This window comes from Girardinichthys multiradiatus, chromosome 12 (assembly GCF_021462225.1).
Source record: "Girardinichthys multiradiatus isolate DD_20200921_A chromosome 12, DD_fGirMul_XY1, whole genome shotgun sequence".
Lineage (NCBI taxonomy): Eukaryota > Metazoa > Chordata > Actinopteri > Cyprinodontiformes > Goodeidae > Girardinichthys > Girardinichthys multiradiatus.
The window spans coordinates 5,381,294-5,407,462 of NC_061805.1; the positions used below are offsets into that span (position 1 = coordinate 5,381,294).

A 26,169-nucleotide genomic window follows, 5' to 3' on the forward strand; every position below is an offset into this window, starting at 1 on the left:
AATGCTATACCAAAAGAATAATAGGTGCTTTTTCACATTCCTTTACATGTGGGCGTCGACTGAAACAAATATGTAGACCTCCAAACAATTATCATAGTTAATTGATTAAAGCAGATTGCAATTCAGACACAATCAGCTGTGCTTAAAAGATTTAACAGGAGTATTGTGACATAAGAAACAATACATCTTGAAGAAGCATTGATCCAACTAAATCTTAAAAATAAAATTTCTTTATACATACTGTAGTAAATATAGGGGTAACGGTGTTTTTGAAGGTCACATTTTTTTTTAGAAAGAACGTAAACATATTTTCTGTTACCCTTCTGTTCGCATTCCAGTCCAGTAGGTGGCGGCAATGCACCTTACAGCTTGTTTACGCCATGAAACAGAAAAAGAGAAAGACAATGCTTTTTTCCTAAGGAGATGTAGAGCAGCATGTGATATCTCCTAAAAGTGTTTTGTTATGACGTTATATATGTACGTTTACACATTGTGTAGTTGTTTCGTTCTTTAAAGACCCATTTGCTCCCGAAGGAGCATCAGGAACTCTTCAGTCAGCAGTTTCCTCCGTGCTCAAAAACACGAACAAAAATGAAAAAGTCATCCTTGGAAGATACAGCTAACTCAAGACGAGTAAGTGTTTCAGTCTGAAAGACACGCAATGTATGTATTTTGGCACAGGTTAGCCTACGCTGAAAGTGTAACTAGTTTAGGACCAAGTAATTTATAATGTGCTAATTATTTATTGCAGATAATCTATTCTGCAATCTTCCCAGAATGATTAACTTTAGCTTTATCATTATCATTGTTACCTGAGGTTTTTCAGTATTACGTGGTCCCCAATAAGTTTATGATTTTTTTCAAACTCGTGCATTAATCCCAGTGTTCTGGAATATTTGCTTGTTTTGCTTATTCTAGCAACTGTGTTTTAGAATACTACTAGAATGTTATAAAACAATTGACCGAGTTACTTCACATTTTTTTGAAATTGTTTATTTTGAAAGAACTATCTGGCTTGAAACATGGCGACACAACCAGTCTTCAGTAAACGCGCGTCTCTCTCTGCTGAAGAGCTTTTTACTGGAAGACGTTTGCTGACCTTGGCTAACGTAACCCGGTAAGTTAGTTTTAGGTGGGAAATTGGAAATTCGAGCTCGGCGGCGTTTTCCTCCCGTTTGACCCGATACAGGCAGTCTGATGCCCGGGAAGCAGCTTTCTGGCTTCGCCCTCCTCCTACACATGGTGGTTCGCTTAGGGAACAAACACCCTTGAGAAACAAAAATTAATAGCTTTCATGCAATGTGACCCAGTGACACAAAAACAGCAACATGTTGGAGAAGGCAGTGGCAACAAAATAGTCTTGAGTAAAATGATGAAACGGACAAGTGTTCTCCTCTCAGAGTCGACCGCGGGGGACCTTCATCATAATCCAGGATCCCGTCATTTAAAACAAAGAATGGCCTATTTATATAAAGTCACATCGTTGGTGTGGATGTGAGAATTCCAACCAATCTACTCTCATCTTGTAAATGATGTAAACGTTTCTGGCACTATGGACATTAATGTCAAGCCGACCTAGAAAACTGCAGGATGTAATATTTATTCCCACAGCTGGACTGTTTCTGAACAGGCCTAGATGCTCGTTTGAAATAACTCTTTAGTCTTTCCACACGCCAAGAACATTTCCTTATCTAAACTGTTCTTGAACTGGACTTGTGTGCTATTTGCAAATTATCCCTTTATTTTACCACACTAGAAAAGACATACTTCCTTTTATCTGATTTTATACTGTTATGCTAACTTCTATTTTTTAAGACTTTTTGAAATCAAAATTTATGATTTCTTGTAATAGCTTTACATCAGGCCTTAATTTACACGCTCCGATTTATTCTACTTACATTACAGGTACATAACTGGGTGGATCCATCCTTCTCTAATCCGTCTGACGAAAGATTTTGCTCTGGGAAGAGAGAGGACAAACAATTTTGGGATTCCCAACCTGAATGCCAGAGGCCTAGGAAAAGAAAAAAAGACAGAAGTGGCTTTCTTCGGCTGACAAAATCGATTAAAAATGATCCAGATGAGCCATGGGTTGACAGATATTCACCTTGTTCACAGGTAAACTTTAGCATTTGTGACAATGAAATGAGATGTTTGATATGATGAAAATATATGTTATTTACATAACATTGTCTGGCCAAAAAACTAATCATTTAGGTATTTTAGAGAATTTATTTGCAATATTCATCTATGTGAGTAAGTATAATCTGTAATGTTATTTGAAATAAGCAATGTAATATTGTGCAAAATACAATCCAAACCATAGTACAGGTCCACCGGCAACATGTCAGACTGTTAGTCATTTTTGGTTGCTTTTAATTTGTATCATCATGTCATCTTCTGGGATTTTTCTACAATTTAGATATTTCTTCTTTTTTACGCCATTGCAAAGATCGACACCTGCCCTTTGATCTAATCTCTTGCTGACTCATGTTTTGTTCACTGACCCTGATCCTAACTTGGATATGTGCTTTAATAATTATTTTATCGCAGAAATACCCTATTCTGTTATTGTTTTTCTCCACAGAGCTTTAATTGTTTTATGCATTAACTTGGAATTGCATTGTGGGCCAGGTAAATGGGTTCTGAGGGCTGTTGGTTCCCCATTCCCGCTATAGAGCAATGATTCTTAATCCTAGAACTGTGTCCTTCATGTTTTAAATGTGTCTCTGCTCCAGAACATCTCACTCAAATGATTGCATGCCATGAAGTGCTGCAAAAGTCTTTTAATCAACCATTTATTTAAGTCAGATTTGTGACAGCTGGGAAACACCTAAAATATGCAGGACAGTGGACCCTGAGAAGCAGGGTTGAGAAACACTAGAATCTGGGGTTCCGGTCATGCGAGATTGCTGGCCAATCAACACTATGGTTTTTGGTACCTTGGCTGTGTGGTCAGGTGCAAAGTCCTGCTGGAAAATGAAATCATCCTCTCCATAAGCTTGTCAACAAATGGAAGGATTAAAGTGCTTTAAAGTTTCCTGGTACAGGGCTGCATCAACTATGGGCTTCAGAAAACACAGTAGATCAACATGACACCCCAAATCATGACTGATTCTGTTCCTCTCCACTCTTCCTCCAGGCTCTGGTGCCTGGATTTCCAAATAGAATACAAACTTCATTTTTATCTGAAAAGAGGAATTTGGACCACTGAGCAACAGTCCAGTCATTTTTGTTTCTCTAACCTAGGTACGGTATTGTTTTTGGCAGCCATTTCAGTTTTAGTCTTAGTCTTTTGGATGAAAATATTTTAGTTTGTCAGTTTTAGTCATTTCTGTATATGATAGTTTTAGTACAGCTTTACACTACAAAACCGCAAAAAGGTATTAGTAAAAAAAAAAAGAGTATTAGTCTTTACAAATTAATTTGAATAATTAGTGGGGAACCAATTACTCCAAAAAAACCAATAACATTCTCACTTTGGCAAGTGTGGTTTTATTTCTGAGAATTTGCTTAAGTGCAATGATCATTCATATGCCCAATATGTAAGCAATGGATGAGGAACACATATGCTCAATTTGACCTTTTCTGCTTGGGCAATTAGGATGCATATTATTTATAAAAGCATACATCATACAACCCTAGTCGATCTTTAACTCGTGCAAGCATTTTAAATCAAAGTAATAGAATACATTTCTTATACACTAATTAAAATATTTGGCAAACATGACACTGGACGTTTTGAAACATAAAAGAAGACAGCCCCTAAATGCTGTAAATACTGTATTGGGTCTAAAGCAAATTAAATAAACTGAAATGGACAAAAACATGTTTAATAACATAGTTTGGAGGGGGGCAACCTACCCCCAGTGCAGGTTCACAACAAGTACAAACAGAATATCACAGTAACATATCTTCATCTATACTAATAATAATAACAGCTTGTTTACGAGGTGGATGCAAAATTATTATTAACAACAACCTGGATTCAGTTTGAGGAAAGCGGTTGTCTCTAAAATGACTCTTGCTCTATTTCGTTGGCAACACCTGAAGTGACCTGTTATGCTAAAGAACCTCTCAGCAAATGCTTGAGATGCTGGCATGGCTAGAAGATCTAAGGCAATAGGATAAACAGAATCTCCCTGTGCAGCCCAAAATTCAAGGGCAGTCTCTTGGTTTGTACGCTGTGAGATCTGCTCCATACATTTCTTGATTTCCTGCATGACATTTTAGAGGCCAGACCTGGATGACCGACTAGAGAAGAACTTGAATCTAGGCCGCTTTCTCTGTGGTCCTCTTGAGATTCTTTTTCTCCCTCCTCTGGCTTCCCATCTTCAGCCCTTCCTGGTGGCACCAGTTGAGCAATGTAATGTCCCAGAAATCTCTTGCTTTGCTCATCAGTATTTTGAAGGGGAGCTTCCGGTGCAACTGTCGGGTTGAGGTAGCAAGCATCAGCAATGAGGGGTGAAAAATTGGAGTTAGTGTGATCAAGAATGCAGCTGAAGGTTTGCCCATGTTTACCTTCATCATTTTTGCCAGGGCAGCTAGGTCCTTGAAGCTAGAACCCTGGCCATTGGGGAACACAGACAGGTGACCCTGCAGGTCCAGAGGGGCAGGCTACACAAGGGAGAATGGGGTGTCTCTTAGTCCAGCCAACTTCTGCAACTCACTTGGCAGTATATAATCCCAGCTCATCCCATCACGACCTTAACTACTGAGTCCTTGATTTGGAGAAGCTGTGATGTCATCAGATATTTGCTGGACCATCTGTAGGGCAGTTTGTGACCACAGTTAGTTGATACAGCTGCAGCAAACACTGAGTTACCAACAATTATTTGCGGGAGAGCTTGACAAGCTGTCTATATTTGCCCAGCAGTCGGCTGATACTTCCATCTTTCTAGATCATGTTCATCACGTGTGGCAGTATGTGTACAACACATGGGGTCCTATCTATTGCCCCTTTTCCACTGGCTCGTTTTAGCTGGCGCGGCTCTGCACCACTCGGTTTCGCTCTACTTGGTACGGTAACAGTTGTGTTTCCACTGACCCCCCAACGGCTGAAGCTATCGTTGCTGAAGCCCCGCCTCCGGCCATGAGTGTAGTTCGCTGTGCTGTTATTAACATTACTGTGTTACATTGTCACATTAAAGTAATCTGCATGAAATAATAAAAAATAAATAAAAAACAAAAACATAAATAAACTAAATACTAATAACATTTGTATTAATGTATATGCAAGAATGTCTTAATTATGTTTTTATGTCTGAAATTATCCACTGGGATAATTATGTGAACCACAGCCCAACCAGAACTTATAAAATACGGCTCAGAGGTTCTGATGTGAGGGGTTGTGACAGGAGAAGAAGAGAGGAGAGATGCTGCTGCCTGGATGGTGAAGCTCCAAAGTTTGCCTGAAGAAGTTACAATTTTGAGCTTTATGAAAATGCTTTTGTCTCAGCCATGGCAATAACGAGGACAAGGACTTAAAAGTGCAAAACCGGAGACTTTTGACGTTCAAAGTGTTGAAGTATCCCTTTAACGGGGTCTTCTGCGCGTTCGTTTATTCACCGTAACCTAGAGGAATTCACAACACATTAGAATAAATCACACGGAGACAGCTGTATGTCATTCAAATACCTGGACCCAGGGAGAAGAGAGATCTCATGTGATCAGGACACACCAAGATTTCTTCAGGCTCTCCCTCACTGGGCTCATTTCTTTTATTAAAACACACACGAAAATGGGCAGCGCCCTTGTTTACAATATTTTCTACACATAGTCACGTACACACTTTTCCGGCTTACCATATTTAGACAGGTATTGTCCCACAGCTGCATCCCGTATCTACTGATATAAGCAGGGAGCAACTCAGTCAGTTGTACTATCTCTAATTTTCACACACATGCAGTTCTCAGTAATTTTCCACTTCACCATACCCCTGTGAGAAATACTTCTACAGGTCACACAATGTCTTATACTAACACATGTTACACATTTTATTTCCCACACTGTTTTGAACATAGTAATAATGCACACTGTTAGGTATTATTTAGTCAACTCAGAGGTAAGAACGATACAGAGTCAGTTTTACTTGTGACAAGGGTAGCCCACTTTGCAGTGCAACTACAAAGTTTTGACACCCTATCTTTTTATTTATATACACAGTTCAACAGACAGTTCAGAGAGGGTGTATGTGTGTGTGTGGAAGGTAGGAGGCTGGTTCTCATGGGAAATAGATAACGGTGATTTCACACACAGGAAGGAGGACTGCACTCAGAGACAAGCTGCATACCAAACAGCAGACTGCAGGTGCATTACAGCACAAAGTTTTTACATGAGTGATAACAAGTCCTCGCACCCATCCAACAGTCCCTCCTTTTATCACAAGTAAAAACATTTAATATAAAAACGAATAAGAAAAATACTCTGTATGAGCGAAAACCCATGAACGGTAAACAGATTATATTTTGTGGGAAATACTCATACGGCCCCGCCGCCGTCGGCAACCATTAAAAGTTAAATGTTGATTAATACTTGAAATCATAAAAATAAAAAATAATACTTGAAAACATAAAAATAAAAGAATTTAAAAATCTGCCCTGTTTATGTCATCATTGTACTTTTTCTCATTTCACTTAAGCAACAACTTCTTTCGATTTTCTGCTGTAAGGTCATTTTATGAAATACAATGTATGAGTACACTCAGGCATTTGATGTGATTTATTTACAACATGTCATCATAATCGTCCCCTTCATTTTCGTGCATTTCTACCTGGTTCAGTGTTGCATATGCCACCGTGAACGATACCAGAAATTCTGTAGGAATGGATGTGCGTCATGTTCTTCCATCAGTGGTCTGAGATGCATTCCGTCAGATGTCCATCTCTTCTGGTGCGGTATCGCCTACTGTGGATCCTGCTTTAGACAGAGAAAGAATCCTGCTACCAGAATTAAGCTCAGGCTTATCAGTCCTGTACACGTTACAGAGAGCCATTTTATAAGTTGGGCGCAGATCAGCTGTTTTCTTCACCGGTTTGAGATACTGGGCCCTATGGGTCCTCCAGTCCCTTTGTACCCGGTCTTCCTCTGCTACCCCGTCGGTTGGTTTGGCTCCTGTAATGGCAAAACTGGCTTACAGTGGCTTTTATGGATCCAGGAAGGCCTCTGCTATTTTCAGAGCTGTGGGCGTTGTCAGGAGCACTTGAAATGGCCCTTTCCACCGAGGAGTGCTCCAATCCTTCTGGTGGAGTGTCTTAATCAGGACCAGGCCTCAGGTTGTTCTGTGGGATAGGAGCAGAGATTATCGGCAGACCACTGGACATTTGTGTGTCTTTTGTCTGCAACATTTTATTCATCCACTCAGCTAATGAAGTTTCTTGTTGTGCTTTCTCTATTTCATTCATGTCAGAGGGCAGAGAAAACGGTCTGCCATGTACTATTTTTTTGAGAATACAAATTTACATCAGCGACTTGGTGTCACGTGATCTCAGGCTCAGAATATAGTGGGTGGATTTATACTATGATGTACAGTAGGTGGCAAATGGAGTAAGACCATTTTGATTTGGAGTTATTCTCATCCATAATTTAACCAGGGATAGGCATTCGGGCCATGGCCTCCCTGTTTCTTCCATTGTTTTCCTTAATCTTTAACTGAAACCCTAATGCTTTAGAACTTAGTTCTATTACACTATTTACAAAATGAGTTCCATTATCTGACCTTATAATCTGTGGGATACCATATGTGGGGAAGAAATGTGTCACTAGGTTCATCTATTACAACTAGGCAATATTTCTTCCCCCGTGTTTGCAACAAATTATGCATAATCTGCAAAAATTCTTTGCATAGTCAAAAAAATTTATAGTGTAGAATTAATGCTTTACTAGATGTGACATATTCCCCCCTTGACACTTGGGTCTTCCCAATGTGTCACTGTAGCCGCTGTGTTGTATAAATGTTTTGGGAGGATTGGTTTATCTTCTATCTGATAGATGTCATCTTTTTTCTGTGCTCCTCTCTTTAGCCAGGCCTTTATTTCTGTCTTGGGTGCTGACTGTTGGGCGTCTTTCAGCACGTCTGTGTCTATAAATAGCAGATCTGACATTTTTAGTGTTTAGGGGTTCTGTTGCAGCTTTCTTTGCAGTTATGTCTGCAAAAGTTTTCCCCTTTGTTTCCGTGCTAGAATCTGTTTGGTAAGCCTTACATTTATAGAGTGCTATTTTACCAGGTAGCTGTATTGCCGATAATAATCTTTTCAAAAGATTAAAATGTGTTAATTCTGTTCCTGATGATGTTTTAAAACCTCTATTTTGCCAAATATTTGCGTGGTGATGTACTGATCCGAAGACGTATTGGCTGTCTGTGTATATAGTAAGTATTTGTCCCTCGTGTAATTTGCATGCTCTCACTACAGCATATAACTCTGCAGTCTGGGCTGAGCATGTATTTGGTAGAGATTTAGCTTCTATTATCCTATCGATGGTTGTTACTGCATAACCAACTCTATTCTTTCCATATTCATCTTTAGATGCTGAGCCATCTACAAAACACTGTTTGTGAGTTTGATAATGGTGTTTGGGAAATATCTTGTCTAGGTTTTGTTTCTTCTTCTACCTTTGTTTTACAGGAATGGGGTTTACCATCTTCTGCAGTAGGTATTGGAATACTTGGATTTAAGGGGCACATCTTTTAGAGTTATGTTTGGCTGTGATAATAATAGCGATGTCAGTGTGATATGCCTTGCATGTAGCGTCAGGTGCTTCTCTTAATATTCCTGACTTCAACATATCTTATATTACTGGCTTAGTACCTTCTTCAGCTTCTGGCTTGAAGGGGTATTGGCGGACTAATAGTCTTTTTTCAGATATTAGTTTAACCTTGTATGGTGGTAAATCCCTTTATAAGCCCTACATCTGTCGATGATTGGGACCACAGTTCAGGTGGGACAGCAGCTAGGGCAGGATGCATGTTGCTCTCTTTGCTCTCAGCTAAGCCCTGTATTTGTCCCTCTGCCTCATCTAAATGTGTCCTTGGATGGATTTTGACTGTCCATCCTAGAGTGAGCTTCCAGATTTCTGTATGAGGATTTACTTTCGACAGTGCTGTTCCTGCAGAGGTTTAAAGCCTCTGTTTTTCCAAATTCTTATTATTCTTTTTTATCATATTTTATAAAGTAAGTCCTTATTTCATTTAAAAATGAGATCACTATTTTTGGTAGTTGCTATTATTTTAAATAATGCTTGGTTTAGTTCTTATTAAAAATAAAAATAAAAATTCACTCACTGATGAACACAAAAAATGAAGGGCATATTATATCTTATAATCTTAGTTTGTCTTACCCAGTTTTATAGATACACCGTACAGTTTCAGTCAGCTTTGTATTTAGTTCAAGTAACTAAAGTTTGTTTCAATTAACTCAAGTTTTCTCTATTTCAGTCCAGTCCAGTAATTCTGTTAAGGTTCATTTCATCTTGTGTTAAGTTTGAGTCTAATTCGATCATTTTGAACCTGACTGGAAAAACTCTAAATGTCTGTTAAAATCTTTTTGTTTTACCATAGAGAACTGACCTAATATTATTATGGTATGTTGAGGACTCTAATTTTTACATAACATGAACCGACATTTATTTTACAAAAACAGAAAGTCAAACACAGACATTTGGCCACATGAAAGTTTAAATACCCTGTTTGTAAAAGAATTGTGAAAAATTGAAGACGGGTCTATGAGCTTTCTTATGGTTATCAGTATTTTCAATACAGGTAGAACCTTTGCTATCTCCATATGATTTTTCGGAAAAGATTCTGGAAACCCTATCAAGATATAAGTTTGGCAATGATCATCAGAACATCAGACCTTTATAAGTGCTTTTAAGGTCCCTCAAAGATGCATTACAATGAAATCAGTCATTCCCATTTACACACATTCACACACTACTTATTTCTGTCAAAGTAATTTTATTTGCAGAAATTTGAACATAATTTGACTTCTATTATTCTTAAAATGCACATTGTTTCCTCATGACCCCTTTTGTTTCCACTAGGTCTGTTTTGAACGCTTCAATTCTTTTTTTTTATTCACCAAGAATCAATAAGGTGGTCTTAGTGGGGTCCACCTTAAAGGTGTTGTCTGTTGGGTGTCATGTTATCATTGTCAGGTCAGTGAGGTTCATAAGTCAGTCAGAACCTTGGTCATTTGGTCTGTGCACATAATGTTTCATAGATCCAGCCTATGATTAGTCAGCAAAACTTCCACCTATAGGAGAAAAATTGATTGTTAATGAATGAGCTGCATTTCCTAGTAACAATGTCTTCCTCCTGGATGAGCATCACCTGTTGAAAAACTTTGATCATTGTTTGTTTCACATATTCTCTCAGATCTTTATATTATATCAGTAGGTCAAGTTGTTAGTATCTCATGTAGACTGACATATACTGTTGCATTTGGAGAGGATCTCAGATTAAATAAACATAGTTAGAGCTTCAATCCAGGTTAATTTTGTGTCTGCAGACTTTAGCCAATTTTTCTTTTTTGTTTTATACATAAAGAGCAAGATTCAAAACATTTTCAAAAGGCAGATTGTGGCAGAATGTAGACAAAACTGCTTATTGATTGACAAAATAACATTCAAGCACACAATCACCATATCAAAGGCTCTACTTCTAGAGAATCACTAAACTTCTGGGGGCCGGTTTTGGCCCGCGGACCTTGAGTTTGACACATGCAGGGTAGAGTTACAATCTTTATCAGACGTTTCAGCAGAGACGGACTTCTGCTGTTTGCAGAAGTTTTATTTTTGTTTTCAGGCAGCTGCATCTCTTTGTCAAGGTCGTTTCACAGAGCTGAAATTTAACTTCTCTGAAAGAGGAGAGAATCAAGAATGCACACAATCTGAGTCAAATATGGAATTATTTCCCTGTAAAATGAATCTTTAGCATTTTATCATGGTATTGTTGGTAGTATAACACCATTATAATTTGAGGCTACTTTGGTATTCTAAACTGGGATGGGTGGCGGTCCACCCCCCTTATTTGTTTTCAGTGAAGCTGAAAGTTTTTGTTTTTGCTTTTGTTTTTCTGTGCTTTTCTTTAGGCCTCATTATTATGGCTATGTCAGTTAAAGGCTGCTCTTATTATTTTTTTTTCATTCATCTTTTTGTTTTAATCTGTTTATCAACTGTGTGCACTCAGGGACTGAAAGGTCCCCTTTGAAATTATAATCTGGCAAGGCTTTTTATTGTCTCTTGAATCTTTTGAATGCATAATCTCCAGTTTAAGATCCGCGTGTAGTTTTAGGATTTCAGTGATAATTAATTTACCTGAAAATCTGTATTTTTTATGCCATCGTGTACATATTTCTGTTTTAAAAGTGTTGCTTGATTTATCTGGCTTTTTCTCGGGGGTTTGAGGAGGTTCTGCGGCTACGCCTTCTTCCTCCTCCTCACGCTGTACCACTGCCTGTGTAGCAGGCGGCTGTGCTCTTGGAGGCTGCCGCCTCTGCTGTCTGAAGGCAGCTGTATTCTCCTCCTCTGGCCGCACCAAAACTGCAGCTGTTAACTTTTCTTTTCGCTTCTCCCTCTTATTCTGCCTCTGTATGTCTCTCTGTTCCAACCATTTTTCTGAGTTTATATTCAACCTTCCTTTGTTCTTTCTTTTGTCTCTTTTTGGTTTTCATTATTTCTAATTTTAAATCCCCTTGTAATTTTAAGATATCATTAATATTTAGTTTACCCAAGAAACCATGTTTTTTATTCCATCTATGACAGATCATACCTGCTCCTTTTACATAGTTCTCCATAAACGTTACATCTCCCTCCAAATTATTTTTCTGTTTACTTAGTTTTTTTCCCATTATGTTTTGTGTTAGTTTAATTGTAGTATGAATGTCCCAGATAAAAGGTCACTGGCATGAGACTTATGGAGAGGACATTAACACGGCCTTCTACTGCGACTAGTTCACAGCGGTGTTAATTTTCTGGAATGAAATCCGACCTTAATCTCCAAAGTCACCAGTACTTAGTTTGAATCTGTGCAAAAGAAAACACAGGACTAGCAGAATCCTGCTGATTCTGTTAAAATGCTTAGTCCTCCAAACACACACAACACAGTCACACAGTTAGTATTTTAACATACAGGTCCTTCTCAAAAAATTAGCATATTGTGATAAAGTTAATTATTTTCCATAATGTCATGATGAAAATTTAACATTCATATATTTTAGATTCATTGCACACTAACTGAAATATTTCAAGTCTTTTAGTGTCTTAATACGGATGATTTTGGCATACAGCTCATGAAAACCCAAAATTCCTATCTCACAAAATTAGCATATTTCATCCGACCAATAAAAGAAAAGTGTTTTTAATACAAACAACATCAACCTTCAAATAATCATGTACAGTTATGCACTCAATACTTGGTCGGGAATCCTTTTGCAGAAATGACAGCTTCAATGCGGCGTGGCATGGAGGCAATCAGCCTGTGGCACTGCTGAGGTCTTATGGAGGCCCAGGATGCTTCGATAGCGGCCTTTAGCTCATCCAGAGTGTTGGGTCTTGAGTCTCTCAACGTTCTCTTCACAATATCCCACAGATTCTCTATGGGGTTGAGGTCAGGAGAGTTGGCAGGCCAATTGAGCACAGTGATACCATGGTCAGTAAACCATTTACCAGTGGTTTTGGCACTGTGAGCAGGTGCCAGGTCGTGCTGAAAAATGAAATCTTCATCTCATAAAGCTTTTCAGCAGATGGAAGCATGAAGTGCTCCAAAATCTCCTGATAGCTAGCTGCATTGACCCTGCCCTTGATAAAACACAGTGGACCAACACCAGCAGCTGACACGGCACCCCAGACCATCACTGACTGTGGGTACTTGACACTGGACTTCTGGCATTTTGGCATTTCCTTCTCCCCAGTCTTCCTCCAGACTCTGGCACCTTGATTTCCGAATGACATGCAGAATTTGCTTTCATCCGAAAAAGTACTTTGGACCACTGAGCAACAGTCCAGTGCTGCTTCTCTGTAGCCCAGGTCTGGGGAATGCGGCACCTGTAGCCCATTTCCTGCACACGCATGTGCACGGTGGCTCTGGATGTTTCTACTCCAGACTTAGTCCACTGCTTCCGCAGGTCCCCCAAGGTCTGGAATCGGCCCTTCTCCACAATCTTCCTCAGGGTCCGGTCACCTCTTCTCGTTGTGCAGCGTTTTCTGCCACACTTTTTCCTTCCCACAGACTTCCCACTGAGGTGCCTTGATACAGCACTCTGGGAACAGCCTATTCGTTCAGAAATGTCTTTCTGTGTCTTACCCTCTTGCTTGAGGGTGTCAATAGTGGCCTTCTGGACAGCAGTCAGGTCAGCAGTCTTACCCATGATTGGGGTTTTGAGTGATGAACCAGGCTGGGAGTTTTAAAGGCCTCAGGAATCTTTTGCAGGTGTTTAGAGTTAACTCGTTGATTCAGATGATTAGGTTCATAGCTCGTTTAGAGACCCTTTTAATGATATGCTAATTTTGTGAGATAGGAATTTTGGGTTTTCATGAGCTATATGCCAAAATCATCCGTATTAAGACAATAAAAGACCTGAAATATTTCAGTTAGTGTGCAAGGACCTGTGTGTCAGCCATAGGGTCAGCCAGGGGTTGTATGAGATACTGTCCACGAGAGGCGGGAATTGTTGCCACAGGCTAGTTGAGTTCCATTGGGCAGATGCACAGACAGTCCATCAGGTCCACATAAAATGGCGGCTCCCATTTTAATCAACATGTCTCTGCCCAATAAGTTGACAGGGGTGTCCGCTGACACCAAATAGCTGTGGTTCAAAGTCTGTCCCCCTATCTCGGTTTTTAGGGGTTTGGTGCAAGGTAGGACCTGTTTAGCCCCAGAAAACCCCATGACAGTGGTAGTCCTTGTGGAGAGGGTGGTAGGAGGGGCTCGTTGAATAGTTGAACATGTGGCCCCAGTGTCCACCAAAAAAGGAAGAGTTTGTCCATACACTGTCACGGACAGTAAGGGGTCCTCAGTCCCTCTGTCCGGGGGATTCTGTGGGGGCCCTCAGTAGTGGACTGGCCCAAAGCTGGGTTCATCCCAGGCTGGCAGCTGAAGTGAAGGTTGCTGCTGTTGACCTCCACGTGGTGGACCACCCCGTTCTCGATACGGGCGTCGCCCTGGGCCTCCTCTGGGTCCATGCCCACGCCCATATGCCTCAAGGTTGTACGGACAGTCTCGGCTCCAATGACCTTGCTCCTCACAGTGGTAGCAAACATCAGCACCCCCCCATCGCCTTGGTGGTCCTCCACGGAATCCACGGCCCCTTGGCCCGCCCCTGCCCCTGAACTGGCCTGGTTGGGCATGATAAGGACCAGAGGTTGCAGACCTCGGTGCAATCATGTCCTGATGGCCAGGAAAGGGAGGAGTCTGGGGGCCTTGAGAAAACGCACCTTCATACATTATTTTGGGAGTTTTGTTGTCTTTCTTCTTTTCTCCTGCTTTCTGTTTTGCTTCGGCTAACTGCATTTTTAGCAATTGGGTCTGCAGGGTCTTAAGTTCCTCCTCATCTTTCTTATGGTCCTCTCTTAGTTTGGACAGGTGATGGATCAGATGGCGATTCCAAGTTCCAGCATCCGCTCCAGCCATGTCAGGATTGTCGTCCATACTGGCTTTTACCTGTTGGGGCAGTCCTTTAAGGACAGCATCTCTGAACCAGTCTCGCTGTGCTCCTTCATTAGCTGGGTTAGTTCCTGTCTGAGTGTGCCACATGGATTTGCATTAACCCCAGGTATTCCCTGGGGTTAATTTTAGGGTCCCATTCAAACTTAGGAATGGTGCGTCCCCTGGTTACAGGGTATGCTGTTCTCAATGCCTCACCTAGCCAGTGGACATGCTGGGTGAAGAGGTCAGAATCCGGGGCTCTTGAGGTGTAAGCAGCAGTCTCAATCTCTCTACATGTGTGGTGTGGCACGCACCGTCCTGCCACTGCTGTATAATCTCCCAATGCTAGTGTGGTGCCTGCCGTCAGGGTGTCTAAAGTCTGGAGCCATACTGCTGCTCCTTCAGTTATGGGGGGCAACTTGTCACAGAGAGCCATAATGTCGCCCAGAGAGAGAGGTTTATACCTAAGGGGGGCTCCAGAGCCTTGTTGCTGTAAAAGGGGATAATTGGCCTTTGGGGCATAACTAAATCCTTCTGGTTTAGCTGCAGCTTGGCGGGCTAAATGTTTCCTTAACTGTACAACTGTCTGACTGTGTATTGGGGGTCCGTCCTCAGGATGGTTTTGCTGCGGATCTGCTCTGTCTTCTCCATCTTCCTGTGGTATGCTGTGCCTGTTTTCCTGCAGCTCTACAGCTGGGGTAGAGGTGTAACAAGGTGTGGGTGTGAGAAAAGAATTGGGACACAAAACCCTATCTGGCCTCCAGGATCCACTTAGCAGTAAACCCACTGATCCCACCAGATCAGTCCCTGCTCCTTCTAAGCCAGAGCTTGGGCCGGGTGTCCCGGCTGGCCCCCGTGCCCCAGCCTCTGAAATTAGAGAAGGTGGTTGGGAGGATTGTTGTGGGGGTGAGCGAAAGGGATTTGTTAGACTTCCTTGTTGTTGTTGTTCTTTTCTTTCTCTTACCTCTCTGTCCTGAAAGGCTGCTTTTTCCGCATTCTGAAATGAGCCAGCAGATGCTGACATAGATAATCCGGAACTTCCACTGACAGATCCAGCCCCCCCTTCTGAAATGTCCAAGCCATGCACTACAAGTGTTCCATTCTCTACTTCCAATATGGGGTACAATCCACCAGGGGGCGGTGTGGGTGCACCAGTGAGTGAGCTGTACTTGGAGGAGGGTGCATACGGGGGAGGTGTGTCTGGGCTCATCCCCTTAGCTGCTTTCGGCCCCTCCTTCTTGGCTCCTCCTCTGGGTTTTATGTGCTTCATTGTGTGCTGTCCTCCTTGATGTAATAAAACCATGTCTCCCCAGAAGCGCTCCTCTTTTTCACATTTTTCTTTGTTGGTCCTGTACTTACCTTTGGACCACACAGTAGCTTCATTCAACTTACCTTGTGCTTCCTGTCTGTGTTTCTTAGCTGTGTTCATTTTCTTTCTAAACCAATCACCTAAATTCCACTTGTCCGTCAAATTAAGTCCATCCTCCTTCATTGCTTCTCTTACCTGTTTTTCGATCTTCTTTTTCACCTTCTCCTTACTGGAGAACCAGTGCTTGCATGTTAGTCAATTGGGTTTCCAAATCTACCCATCCTGGTGTTTCCGGAAATTCCCCTTCCATGTTGTTTAAAATCCTGTGAAATTAATGTTCAATTCACGCTTCACAATATGCATATAAAATCCGCTTATCACTGTATTATCCTTGTTAACACCGCCAGGTTTACCAGACAATACAGTGCATTTACTCAACTGCAATGGTGGCCCTGCTCTCCGCTGGCTTGCACCCAGACACACACACACACACACACACACACACACACAGTCAGCGCTTCTCACAGTCACTCCCGTTTAATATCAGCAAAAACACTTAACATTCACATTTCTTCTATAATCCGCACTACAGATACTTATACCTAGTACTTGTCTTTTATTTTACCCCAAATAATCAAAAATCCAACCGCATTTTTAATTCAGAATTATTGTCCAATTATTTAACATCGACTCCACTACCCGTCGCTTGTGAGGACCGTAATTCCTCCGTGTGTCCACTAGATGGGCCTCTAACCCTTTGTAAAGTTTCTGAATGAACCTGTCACCCGTTAAAAAATATTCAGATGGACTTCTATGGGCCTTTAACCCGGTTTAATCCTTTGTGGTTTGCCAATTCACGGGCCTTTAACCCAGCTATATCTTACTGCTTCGTCAAACAATAAGTTGAGACGCCACTCTCAGCAATATAAGGACACTAACTTTTTTCAGCTTTCGTATTTTGACAAGCTACAGACGACACTCAGCAATTCTTATCTGACTCCATTTTAACACGTTCAGTTAACGCACACTCTTTTACAGTTTTGCAGTGTAAAATGACATTCAGAACCAACTGACACCCTGGTTAATTTAGCCTATATATAAATTCAATCGGAGAGTTTAATAAAATAGGCTCTACCTTACCTTTGATGATTTATGGGCGCCCTAGGTGTCAGAAGGTTCGTCTGTCACACTCTCTTTTTGTCCGAATTCCACGTAGGGGATCACCAAATTGTTGAAGTATCCCTTTAACAGGGTCTTCTGCGCGTTCGTTTATTCACCGTAACCTAGAGGAGTTCACAACACATTAGAATAAATCACACGGAGACAGCTGTATGTCATTCAAATACCTGGACCCAGGGAGAGGAGAGAGCTCATGTGGTCAGGACACACCGAGATTTCTTCTGGCTTTCTCTCACTGGGCTCATTTCTTTTATTAAAACACACACGAAAATGGGCAGCGCCCTTGTTTACAATATTTTCTACACATAGTCACGTACACACTTTTCCGGCTTACCATATTTAGACATTGTCCCACAGCTGCATCCCATATCTACTGATATAAGTAGGGAGTAACTCAGTCAGTTGTAATGTCTCTAATTTTCACACACATGCAGTTCTCAGTAATTTTCCACTTCACCATACCCCTTTGAGAAATACTTCTGCAGGCCACACAATGTCTTATACTAACACATGTTACACATTTTATTTCCCACACTGTTTTGAACATAGTAATAATGCACACACATAATATATCTCCACAAAAGTTAGTTTTAGGTTGGATATTGCATATTTGTGCTTTGCGGATTCAGCGGGCTCATCCTCTCATTTGGTCCAATGCAGGAAGTCTGATTACGGGCAGCTGCTCTCTGCCTGCTCCCTCCTCCTGCAGATGCTGGTTCGCTAAACGACCGTAAATAAATTTCCAAACCAAACAAGTTGTTTCATTTGGTTTTGTTTTGTGTTTTGGGGGAAGTGTTTGTGCCTCTGAACAGTTGATTTTATGTGTGATCAGCTGATTTAGGATGTTATTACATACAGCGCTCTGCAGAAAGTTGATTTGTCCTTTTTCTTTTCTGTCACCCTTCAGGCATGGTTTATGACCCGTAAATGGTAAAATTACATGTTTGACCTGCTCCAGCCACTGTGGCCATTAATATTACTGTAGTTGCTCTTGAGTTTTATTAACTTTTCCCTGCACTGTCTCAACGAAAACCTTCTCATTTCTCCTCCTCCCAATCAGTAAAAAGCAGTCTGGTCATGTCACATGTAGTCCCGACTCAGCCCCTGTTGTACCTGCTCAGGAGCAGGGACCAAAAAAGTAGGTACCGGTACGGAAAAAACTAATGGAAACGCTCGCCAAGCGAACTGAATGGAGCTTTAAACGCTTCAATCTTGTGCTTCTGTTATCAGTTATGACTGTCAGAGTTTTGTGTGTTCCCCAGTCCTCTGTGCATTGGTCAACGCAGGATTTTATACACTCTGCAGTTCTTTACATGCTCATCCGGTAGGAGTGAATGCTACAAGTCACTGACTGGATGCAATCTGCTGGGTTTCCTTAGACAGAAAAACCTTTTATCCAATTTGAATAAATAACTAACTCTGACTGCACTGTTCAATGATTAGGAATAATTGGAATCTACAGGGGTTGGACAATGAAACTAAAACACCTGTCATTTTAGTGTGGGAGGTTTCATGGCTAAGGCCCTGTCCCAATACCCACACTACACCCTACGCCCCTCTATGAAGTGTATACTTTGTACAAGTGCATGTAAGGGTTGAAATGCGCAGGTTACAAGCATGCAAAATTGGAGAATTGGGACAGTAGGCGTTTACGTCATCCACTTGCACCTCTGCACCGTAACTGCAACATCAAAAAGGGCGGGAACCAGCACTGTTTTTGCAGCCTTGCTGCTAAAAAACTATTTAAAACTGCAACAAGCAATTGTTTTGAGGAGAAGAAAGTGCAGGAAGTGAAGGAGGTTTATACACCAGACTCTCGCTGCGCCAGTGTTTGTTTGAAAGGTAGCTTCAGTGTTATGGCCTAATGACTGCCCAGACTCACTCTGAACCCAGTGGGATCTAGCAATATTTGTCGGCTTGCTGTCTAAAGTTTATGCAGTTCTTATTATTCTGATTTGATGGCTGGTTACGTTGATGGTTGTGATTGGTTTTTGCTCACAACGTCATCTGCAGCAGTGAATTGTGGGTAATATACTTCGGCGAAGTCCGCTTAGATGCGGGCTTCGCAGAAGGGCAAATGTTGGGCACAAAGGGGGCGGGGCCAAGGACGACTCTGGAGAATTGGGACACACTACGCACTCGAACCCATCAGCGGGAACGCGCAATTCAGGAACACAAGGGTGGAAGTTCGGGTATTGGGACAGGGCCTAAATTGACCAGCCTGGTAGCCAGTCTCCATTGATTGCACATTGCACCAGTAAGAGCAGAGTGTGAAGGTTCAATTAGCAGGGTAAGAGCACAATTTTGCTCAAAATATTGAAATGCACACATTATAGGTGACATACCAGAGTTCAAAAGAGGAAAAATTGTTGGTGCACGTCTTGGGGGCGCATCTGTGACCAAGACAGCAAGTCTTTGTGATGTATCAAGAGCCACGGTATCCAGGGTAATGTCAGCATACCACCAAGAAGGACCAACCACATCCAACAGGATTAACTGTGGACGCAAGAGGAAGCTGTCTGAAAGGGATGTCTAACCCGGATTGTATCCAAAAAACATAAAACCACGGCTGCCCAAATCACGGCAGCCGTGATTTCAATGGTGCAAGGAGCGCAAATCTTGGGCTGTGGACAATGTGAAACATGTATTGTTCTCTGATGAGTCCACCTTTACTGTTTTCCCCACATCCGGGAGAGTTACGGTGCGGAGAAGCCCCAAAGAAGCGTACCACCCAGACTGTTGCATGCCCAGAGTGAAGCATGGGGGTGGATCAGTGATTGTTTGGGCTGCCATATCATGGCATTCCCTTGGCCCAATACTTGTGCTAGATGGGCGCGTCACTGCCAAGTACTACCGAACCATTCTTGAGGACCATGTGCATCCAATGGTTCAAACATTGTATCCTGAAGGCGGTGCCGTGTATCAGGATGACAATGCACCAATACACACAGCAAGACTGGTGAAAGATTGGTTTGATGAACATGAAAGTGAAGTTGAACACTTCCCATGGCCTGCACAGTCACCAGATCTAAATATTATTGAGCCACTTTGGGGTGTTTTGGAGGAGCGAGTCAGGAAACGTTTTCCTCCACCAGTATCACGTAGTGACCTGGCCACTATCCTGCAAGAAGAATGGCTTAAAATCGCTCTGACCACTATGCAGGACTTGTATATGTCATTCCCAAGATGAATTGACGCTGTATTGGCCGCATAGGAGGCCCTACACCATACTAATAAATTATTGTGGTCTAAAACCAGGTGTTTCAGTTTCATTGTCCAATCCCTGTATGTACCTGACTGTTGTGAAGTGCCTTGAGACAACATGTGTTGTGTTGTTGGCGCTATATAAATAAAGTGAATTGAAATGAATTGAATTGCAGTGCGTGGATGGGGTCAAGCCTCAACAATATGTGCTGTCCTTTGTTTTCAACAGTGCAGAAAAAAGCACTAAAAACACTAATTGCAAAAACTTAAGATGCAAGTCCTTTTTTAGACCATATGTCCAGCCCAGTTGTTATTTTGCATCCTAGTGTATGGTCAGCCTCTTATCAAAGGTCTCCATCATGAGGATGAAATCTTCATCCTCAACTGTGCAAGCAGGTAGACCTGTTTGTCCAATCCAGAGAGCGATTGCCCGTTCTTTGGGACGTTGTTACAGTGAGTCCGTCTTATATTTGGATCCTTCGGCAAAGGTTGCTGGGATAGGTGACTGTTATTCTTTACACCACCGGGTCATTCTTTAGATGGTATGGTCTCTGGGATCTGGATGTGGAAAAGACAAGCAGGGGATATCATTATTCTATCCGTGTATAAACCGTACACCTCCTGTAGAGAATCTACAGGTGAACACGAAACAACGGTAGGTAGGTATCATATCTTAGAAAACACACACTTGTCATATATTTATTATGCACGTCATCTAGTTAGTGTTTCATCACATTATTTTGACAAAATACGACCATTTTAAGTATCCTTGTAACTTTTAGCCTAAAGCTTTAGCCTAAACAAAATCTTTAACATGGCAAGAATCCAAACAACATAAACCGATCCACACATACCATATCACAGAAAAGCTTCCTGTTGGTGGTGACGAGCTGCGCTCTGCTCTTTTATTTTATCTTGGACGGCTGGTGAAAGATTTTTTCATTGAAAAAGCAAACTTTTTCAATGATCTCAATGATCTATCTGTTTTGATTACAACTCTTTAATCATTTGTGGAGACTTCAGCATCCATGTTGACAACCCTGAAGACAAAGAGGCAAATGAACTATGTTATACACTTAAAAGTGTTGGGTTTGACTCAACTTGTTAGACAGCCAACACACAAAAGTGGACATATTTGGGACTTAATCATCACTAAGGGTCTGAACATTTTCAGGGTCCTTGTAACTGATGTTGCCCTATCTGACCGCATTTATTTTATCTTTGAAAGCATCATTTATGTTCACTCAATTAGCCAAAGAGAAATTCTAAGAAAAAGAAAAAGGAAAAGTTCAACTGATACTTTTAACAAGTTTACTCTTCCATTACTACTTTGTCCTGTAACTTGGTAAATAAGCTGGTAATAACTACCATTCTAAAATTTTAGACATCATTGATTTAATTGCATCTGTTAAGGTGAAGGTTGTCTCTGGTAAGAAGAAGACTTCGTGGAGAAATTCTACACCAGTAAGAAGTGAAAAAGGGAGTGTCATAGACCTGACTCAAGGTTCATTATGACATCTATAAAGTGATACTTCACAGATAAAAGTTTCAACAGAACAATGCTAGGGAATCTTTCTTTTCTAAAATTATCAACAAAAACAATAATGCTTGTGCCTTGTTTTGCTGCATTACAAGTTGAAAAACCCTCCTGTGTCTAGCGTCTGAACCTCACCCTACCAGGGACTTCATTACATCCATGAAGCTTCTCTGTGGTTCTCCTCTTCCCCAGAACCTTGCAGTTCTGATCTTCATCCCTTTATATATATATATATATATATATATATATATATATATATATATTCACTATTTCTCATATCTAATAGTTTTAAGTACCTGACTCCAAACTAAGCACCTGAGCCTTTATTTTCAGCTTTAGCCAATAAGAATTATAATCACAAGTTTCAGATAAAGTTGATATTGTTTACATTAATCGTTAAAATATTATTTAGCCTGTTTACATGATCATAGTCCTGAACATAAACCAGATACTGTCCACTTATTAACTCCTACATGTAGTAAACCTGGCAAGCTCAAATGATGCAATTTTTAGCTTTAGATTACATCCGGTAACAATGTTATTATTTATTATATATGTTAGCAGGACCTGCACTACTGTCCAAGAAAAATTATTATAGTTTAACTTATAGTTAAATTTAATTTAGAGTTTACATTTATGGTTTCTCACTAAACTCTTAAAATTTTTTTACTTACCGCTACGTGACTGTGTAGGTTCCATGTTGAGTTTTTAAATGCAGACACTTTAGTTTCTTTAAGCAAACTAAGTTTACACTGTATAATAAAGCTGTTGCCTTTCTTATGCTTATAGTTAAACTGGTCCAAGAAGTCTGGCCATGGTTTTTCTTCTTTTTCTTGGATGACAACTTCAACTGTATTTGATGGGTTTTTATGGGTCCTCTAGTGTCTGATAGATGTGCCTCCATGTTGGGATATGATTACTAACCCATCCGTGGATCACAGATCTGTTTTTTTCTTCCTTTTTTTTTTCTCTTCCTTTCTTTTTGTTTTTCAGTTTAATAAAATTTTTATGTTTACTCCATAACGGACAGGATTTTAAATATGGCAGAGTAAAATACTTAAAACACACACAGGAAAACGCTACATTTTTGTAAACTACTTAAAAAAGTCCAAATTATAGACAAATTGTACTTAAATTGTACCTAATTACAGTATCGTAAGTAAATGTAATTCTTCCTCATACTTTCCACCCCTGCTGGCTTTAGTACATCTTTAGTACAAGTAAGAATTTTTTTAATTCGTTGCTACAACTTTTCAGCTCCATCTTTACGTTTCCTAGTTTGCTTTCCCTGCCCCATCTTCACGTCTTATTCAGACTTATTTAATGTCACTTATAGCGTCAGTGATTGACAGGTAATTTTCAGCACCACCACGGGCTGAATCACTGGCCCACTATCCCACCAGTCCACCGGGGGCCAGATAGTCCCTCATGCCACTCCGTCCCTGGTCAAAACAGAGGTTGATTTTATGTTAAGAAAATGTGGTCCTAAAAGCATCAAGTGCATAAAATTAACACAAAATTTAACCAGAGGCCAATCAAAAATGACAAAAAATGGAAAATTCTAAAAGTACAAAAGGTCCTGCTAATTAAATTAAATGTTTCAAATTATAACTATGATACTAGTTTTCTACTGGGGACAAAGGTTATTAGGGAATTTCCACCTTAGAACTGAGGAGGCAGTCAGAAGCAGTTCACTGCAGAAGACCCCTCCCTCATTACCCAGATTGTGTAATGGGCCAGAAGGGTTTTAAGGAATTACCTCCTTACAAATAAACCTCCCTTGTCTTGTTGAAGGTCTATCCTTTTGAGTATTTAATGATGTCTTGTAAAACCAGGGAAACCTAAATTTTTGTCACCAAGACAAGTGAAATTATGAATTATGGGTGCTCTAATGTCTACCATTGCAATCTATTTGTCCCTAGATCTGGGAAATATTTGTGTTTTTTTTATTACATATTTAAATGTTGAGCATATCTTGGAGATTATTTAGAGTTATGCTTTTAGAATAATTCAGGAGAAATATAAATGAGAAATTAAATGTCTCTTTTTTTAATAGAGTCTTGTGTTTCTACAGGGTGAGCTCGCTGTTCACAAAAAGAAGATTGAGGAAGTTGAGAAGTGGATGAGAGGCCACACAAATCCATCAAAGGTAACTAAAGGAGATTCTTGCTACACTGTAGAAAATTTAGGGATATCAACCTCAAAGTAATTTATGTGGAAAACCAGCCATTACAGGATAAGAAACCAGACATATACCTGCAACAGATTTTATTTGGAGGGAAATAAAAAGACAATAACCAGGAAATGGTTGAAAAGGGAATCTCCGGATATTGTACAGGAAATATACAGTGAAAAAGTATTTGATACACGGCAGATTTTGCAGGTTTTCCCTCTTGAAAAGCATGTAGAAGACTTAAATTTTTATCGTTGGTTCTCTTTAACTGTGAGTGATGGAATTTAAAACAAAAATGCAGAAAATCACATTGTGTAATTTTGAAGTAATTATGCATTTTATTGCATAAGTATTTGATCACCTAACCAGTAATAATCCCAGCTCTCACAGGTCTGTTAGTTCTTCTTTAAGAAGTCCTTCTGTTCTCCACTCATCACCTGTATTAACTGCACCGTTTTGAACTCATCATCTGTATAAAACACACCTGTCCACACACTCAATCAAACAAACTCCAACCTCTCCACAATGGCCAAGACCAGAGAGCTGTGTAAGGACATCAGGGATAAAATAGTAGACCTGCACAAGGCTGGGATGGGCTACAGGAAAATAGCCAACAACTGTTGGTGCCATTACAGGTCCTTCTCAAAATATTAGCATATTGTGATAAAGTTCATTATTTTCCATAATGTCATGATGAAAATTTAACATTCATATATTTTAGATTTATTGCACACTAATTGAAATATTTCAAGTCTTTTATTGTCTTAATACGGATGATTTTGGCATACAGCTCATGAAAACCCAAAATTCCTATCTCACAAAATTAGCATATCATTAAAAGGGTCTCTAAACGAGCTATGAACCTAATCATCTGAATCAACGAGTTAACTCTAAACACCTGCAAAAGATTCCTGAGGCCTTTAAAACTCCCAGCCTGGTTCATCACTCAAAACCCCAATCATGGGTAAGACTGCCGACCTGACTGCTGTCCAGAAGGCCACTATTGACACCCTCAAGCAAGAGGGTAAGACACAGAAAGAAATTTCTGAACAAATAGGCTGTTCCCAGAGTGTTGTATCAAGGCACCTCAGTGGGAAGTCTGTGGGAAGGAAAAAGTGTGGCAGAAAACGCTGCACAACGAGAAGAGGTGACCGGACCCTGAGGAAGATTGTGGAGAAGGGCCGATTCCAGACCTTGGGGGACCTGCGGAAGCAGTGGACTGAGTCTGGAGTAGAAACATCCAGAGCCACCGTGCACAGGCGTGTGCAGGAAATGGGCTACAGGTGCCGCATTCCCCAGGTCAAGCCACTTTTGAACCAGAAACAGCGGCAGAAGCGCCTGACCTGGGCTACAGAGAAGCAGCACTGGACTGTTGCTCAGTGGTCCAAAGTACTTTTTTCGGATGAAAGCAAATTCTGCATGTCATTCGGAAATCAAGGTGCCAGAGTCTGGAGGAAGACTGGGGAGAAGGAAATGCCAAAATGCCAGAAGTCCAGTGTCAAGTACCCACAGTCAGTGATGGTCTGGGGTGCCGTGTCAGCTGCTGGTGTTGGTCCACTGTGTTTTATCAAGGGCAGGGTCAATGCAGCTAGCTATCAGGAGATTTTGGAGCACTTCATGCTTCCATCTGCTGAAAAGCTTTATGGAGATGAAGATTTCACTTTTCAGCACAACCTGGCACCTGCTCACAGTGCCAAAACCACTGGTAAATGGTTTACTGACCATGGTATCACTGTGCTCAATTGGCCTGCCAACTCTCCTGACCTGAACCCCATAGAGAATCTGTGGGATATTGTGAAGAGAATGTTGAGAGACTCAAGACCCAACACTCTGGATGAGCTAAAGGCCGCTATCGAAGCATCCTGGGCCTCCATAAGACCTCAACAGTGCCACAGGCTGATTGCCTCCATGCCACGCCGCATTGAAGCAGTCATTTCTGCAAAAGAATTCCCGACCAAGTATTGATTGCATAACTGTACATGATTATTTGAAGGTTGACGTTTTTTGTATTAAAAACACTTTTCTTTTATTGGTCGGATGAAATATGCTAATTTTGTGAGATAGGAATTTTGGGTTTTCATGAGCTGTATGCCAAAATCATCCGTATTAAGACAATAAAACACCTG

At 40.9% G+C, this 26,169-nt stretch overlaps 1 protein-coding gene across 2 annotated transcripts in view; it reads left to right on the top strand.

Annotated features, from left to right (window-relative positions):
- The first annotated feature begins 364 nt into the window (after positions 1–364).
- rad17 (RAD17 checkpoint clamp loader component) overlaps positions 365–26,169 on the top strand; it is a 74,071-nt gene continuing 48,266 nt past the window's right edge. The window contains exons 1-3 of one of the 2 annotated variants that reach the window (XM_047382403.1): positions 365–633; positions 1,906–2,118; positions 23,945–24,019. In XM_047382403.1, coding sequence (XP_047238359.1) covers positions 592–633; positions 1,906–2,118; positions 23,945–24,019 — 330 coding nt within the window. In that variant the 5' untranslated portion in view covers positions 365–591. The remainder of the gene's footprint in view (positions 634–1,905; positions 2,119–23,944; positions 24,020–26,169) is intronic. The other variant, XM_047382402.1, reaches the window with a different exon arrangement.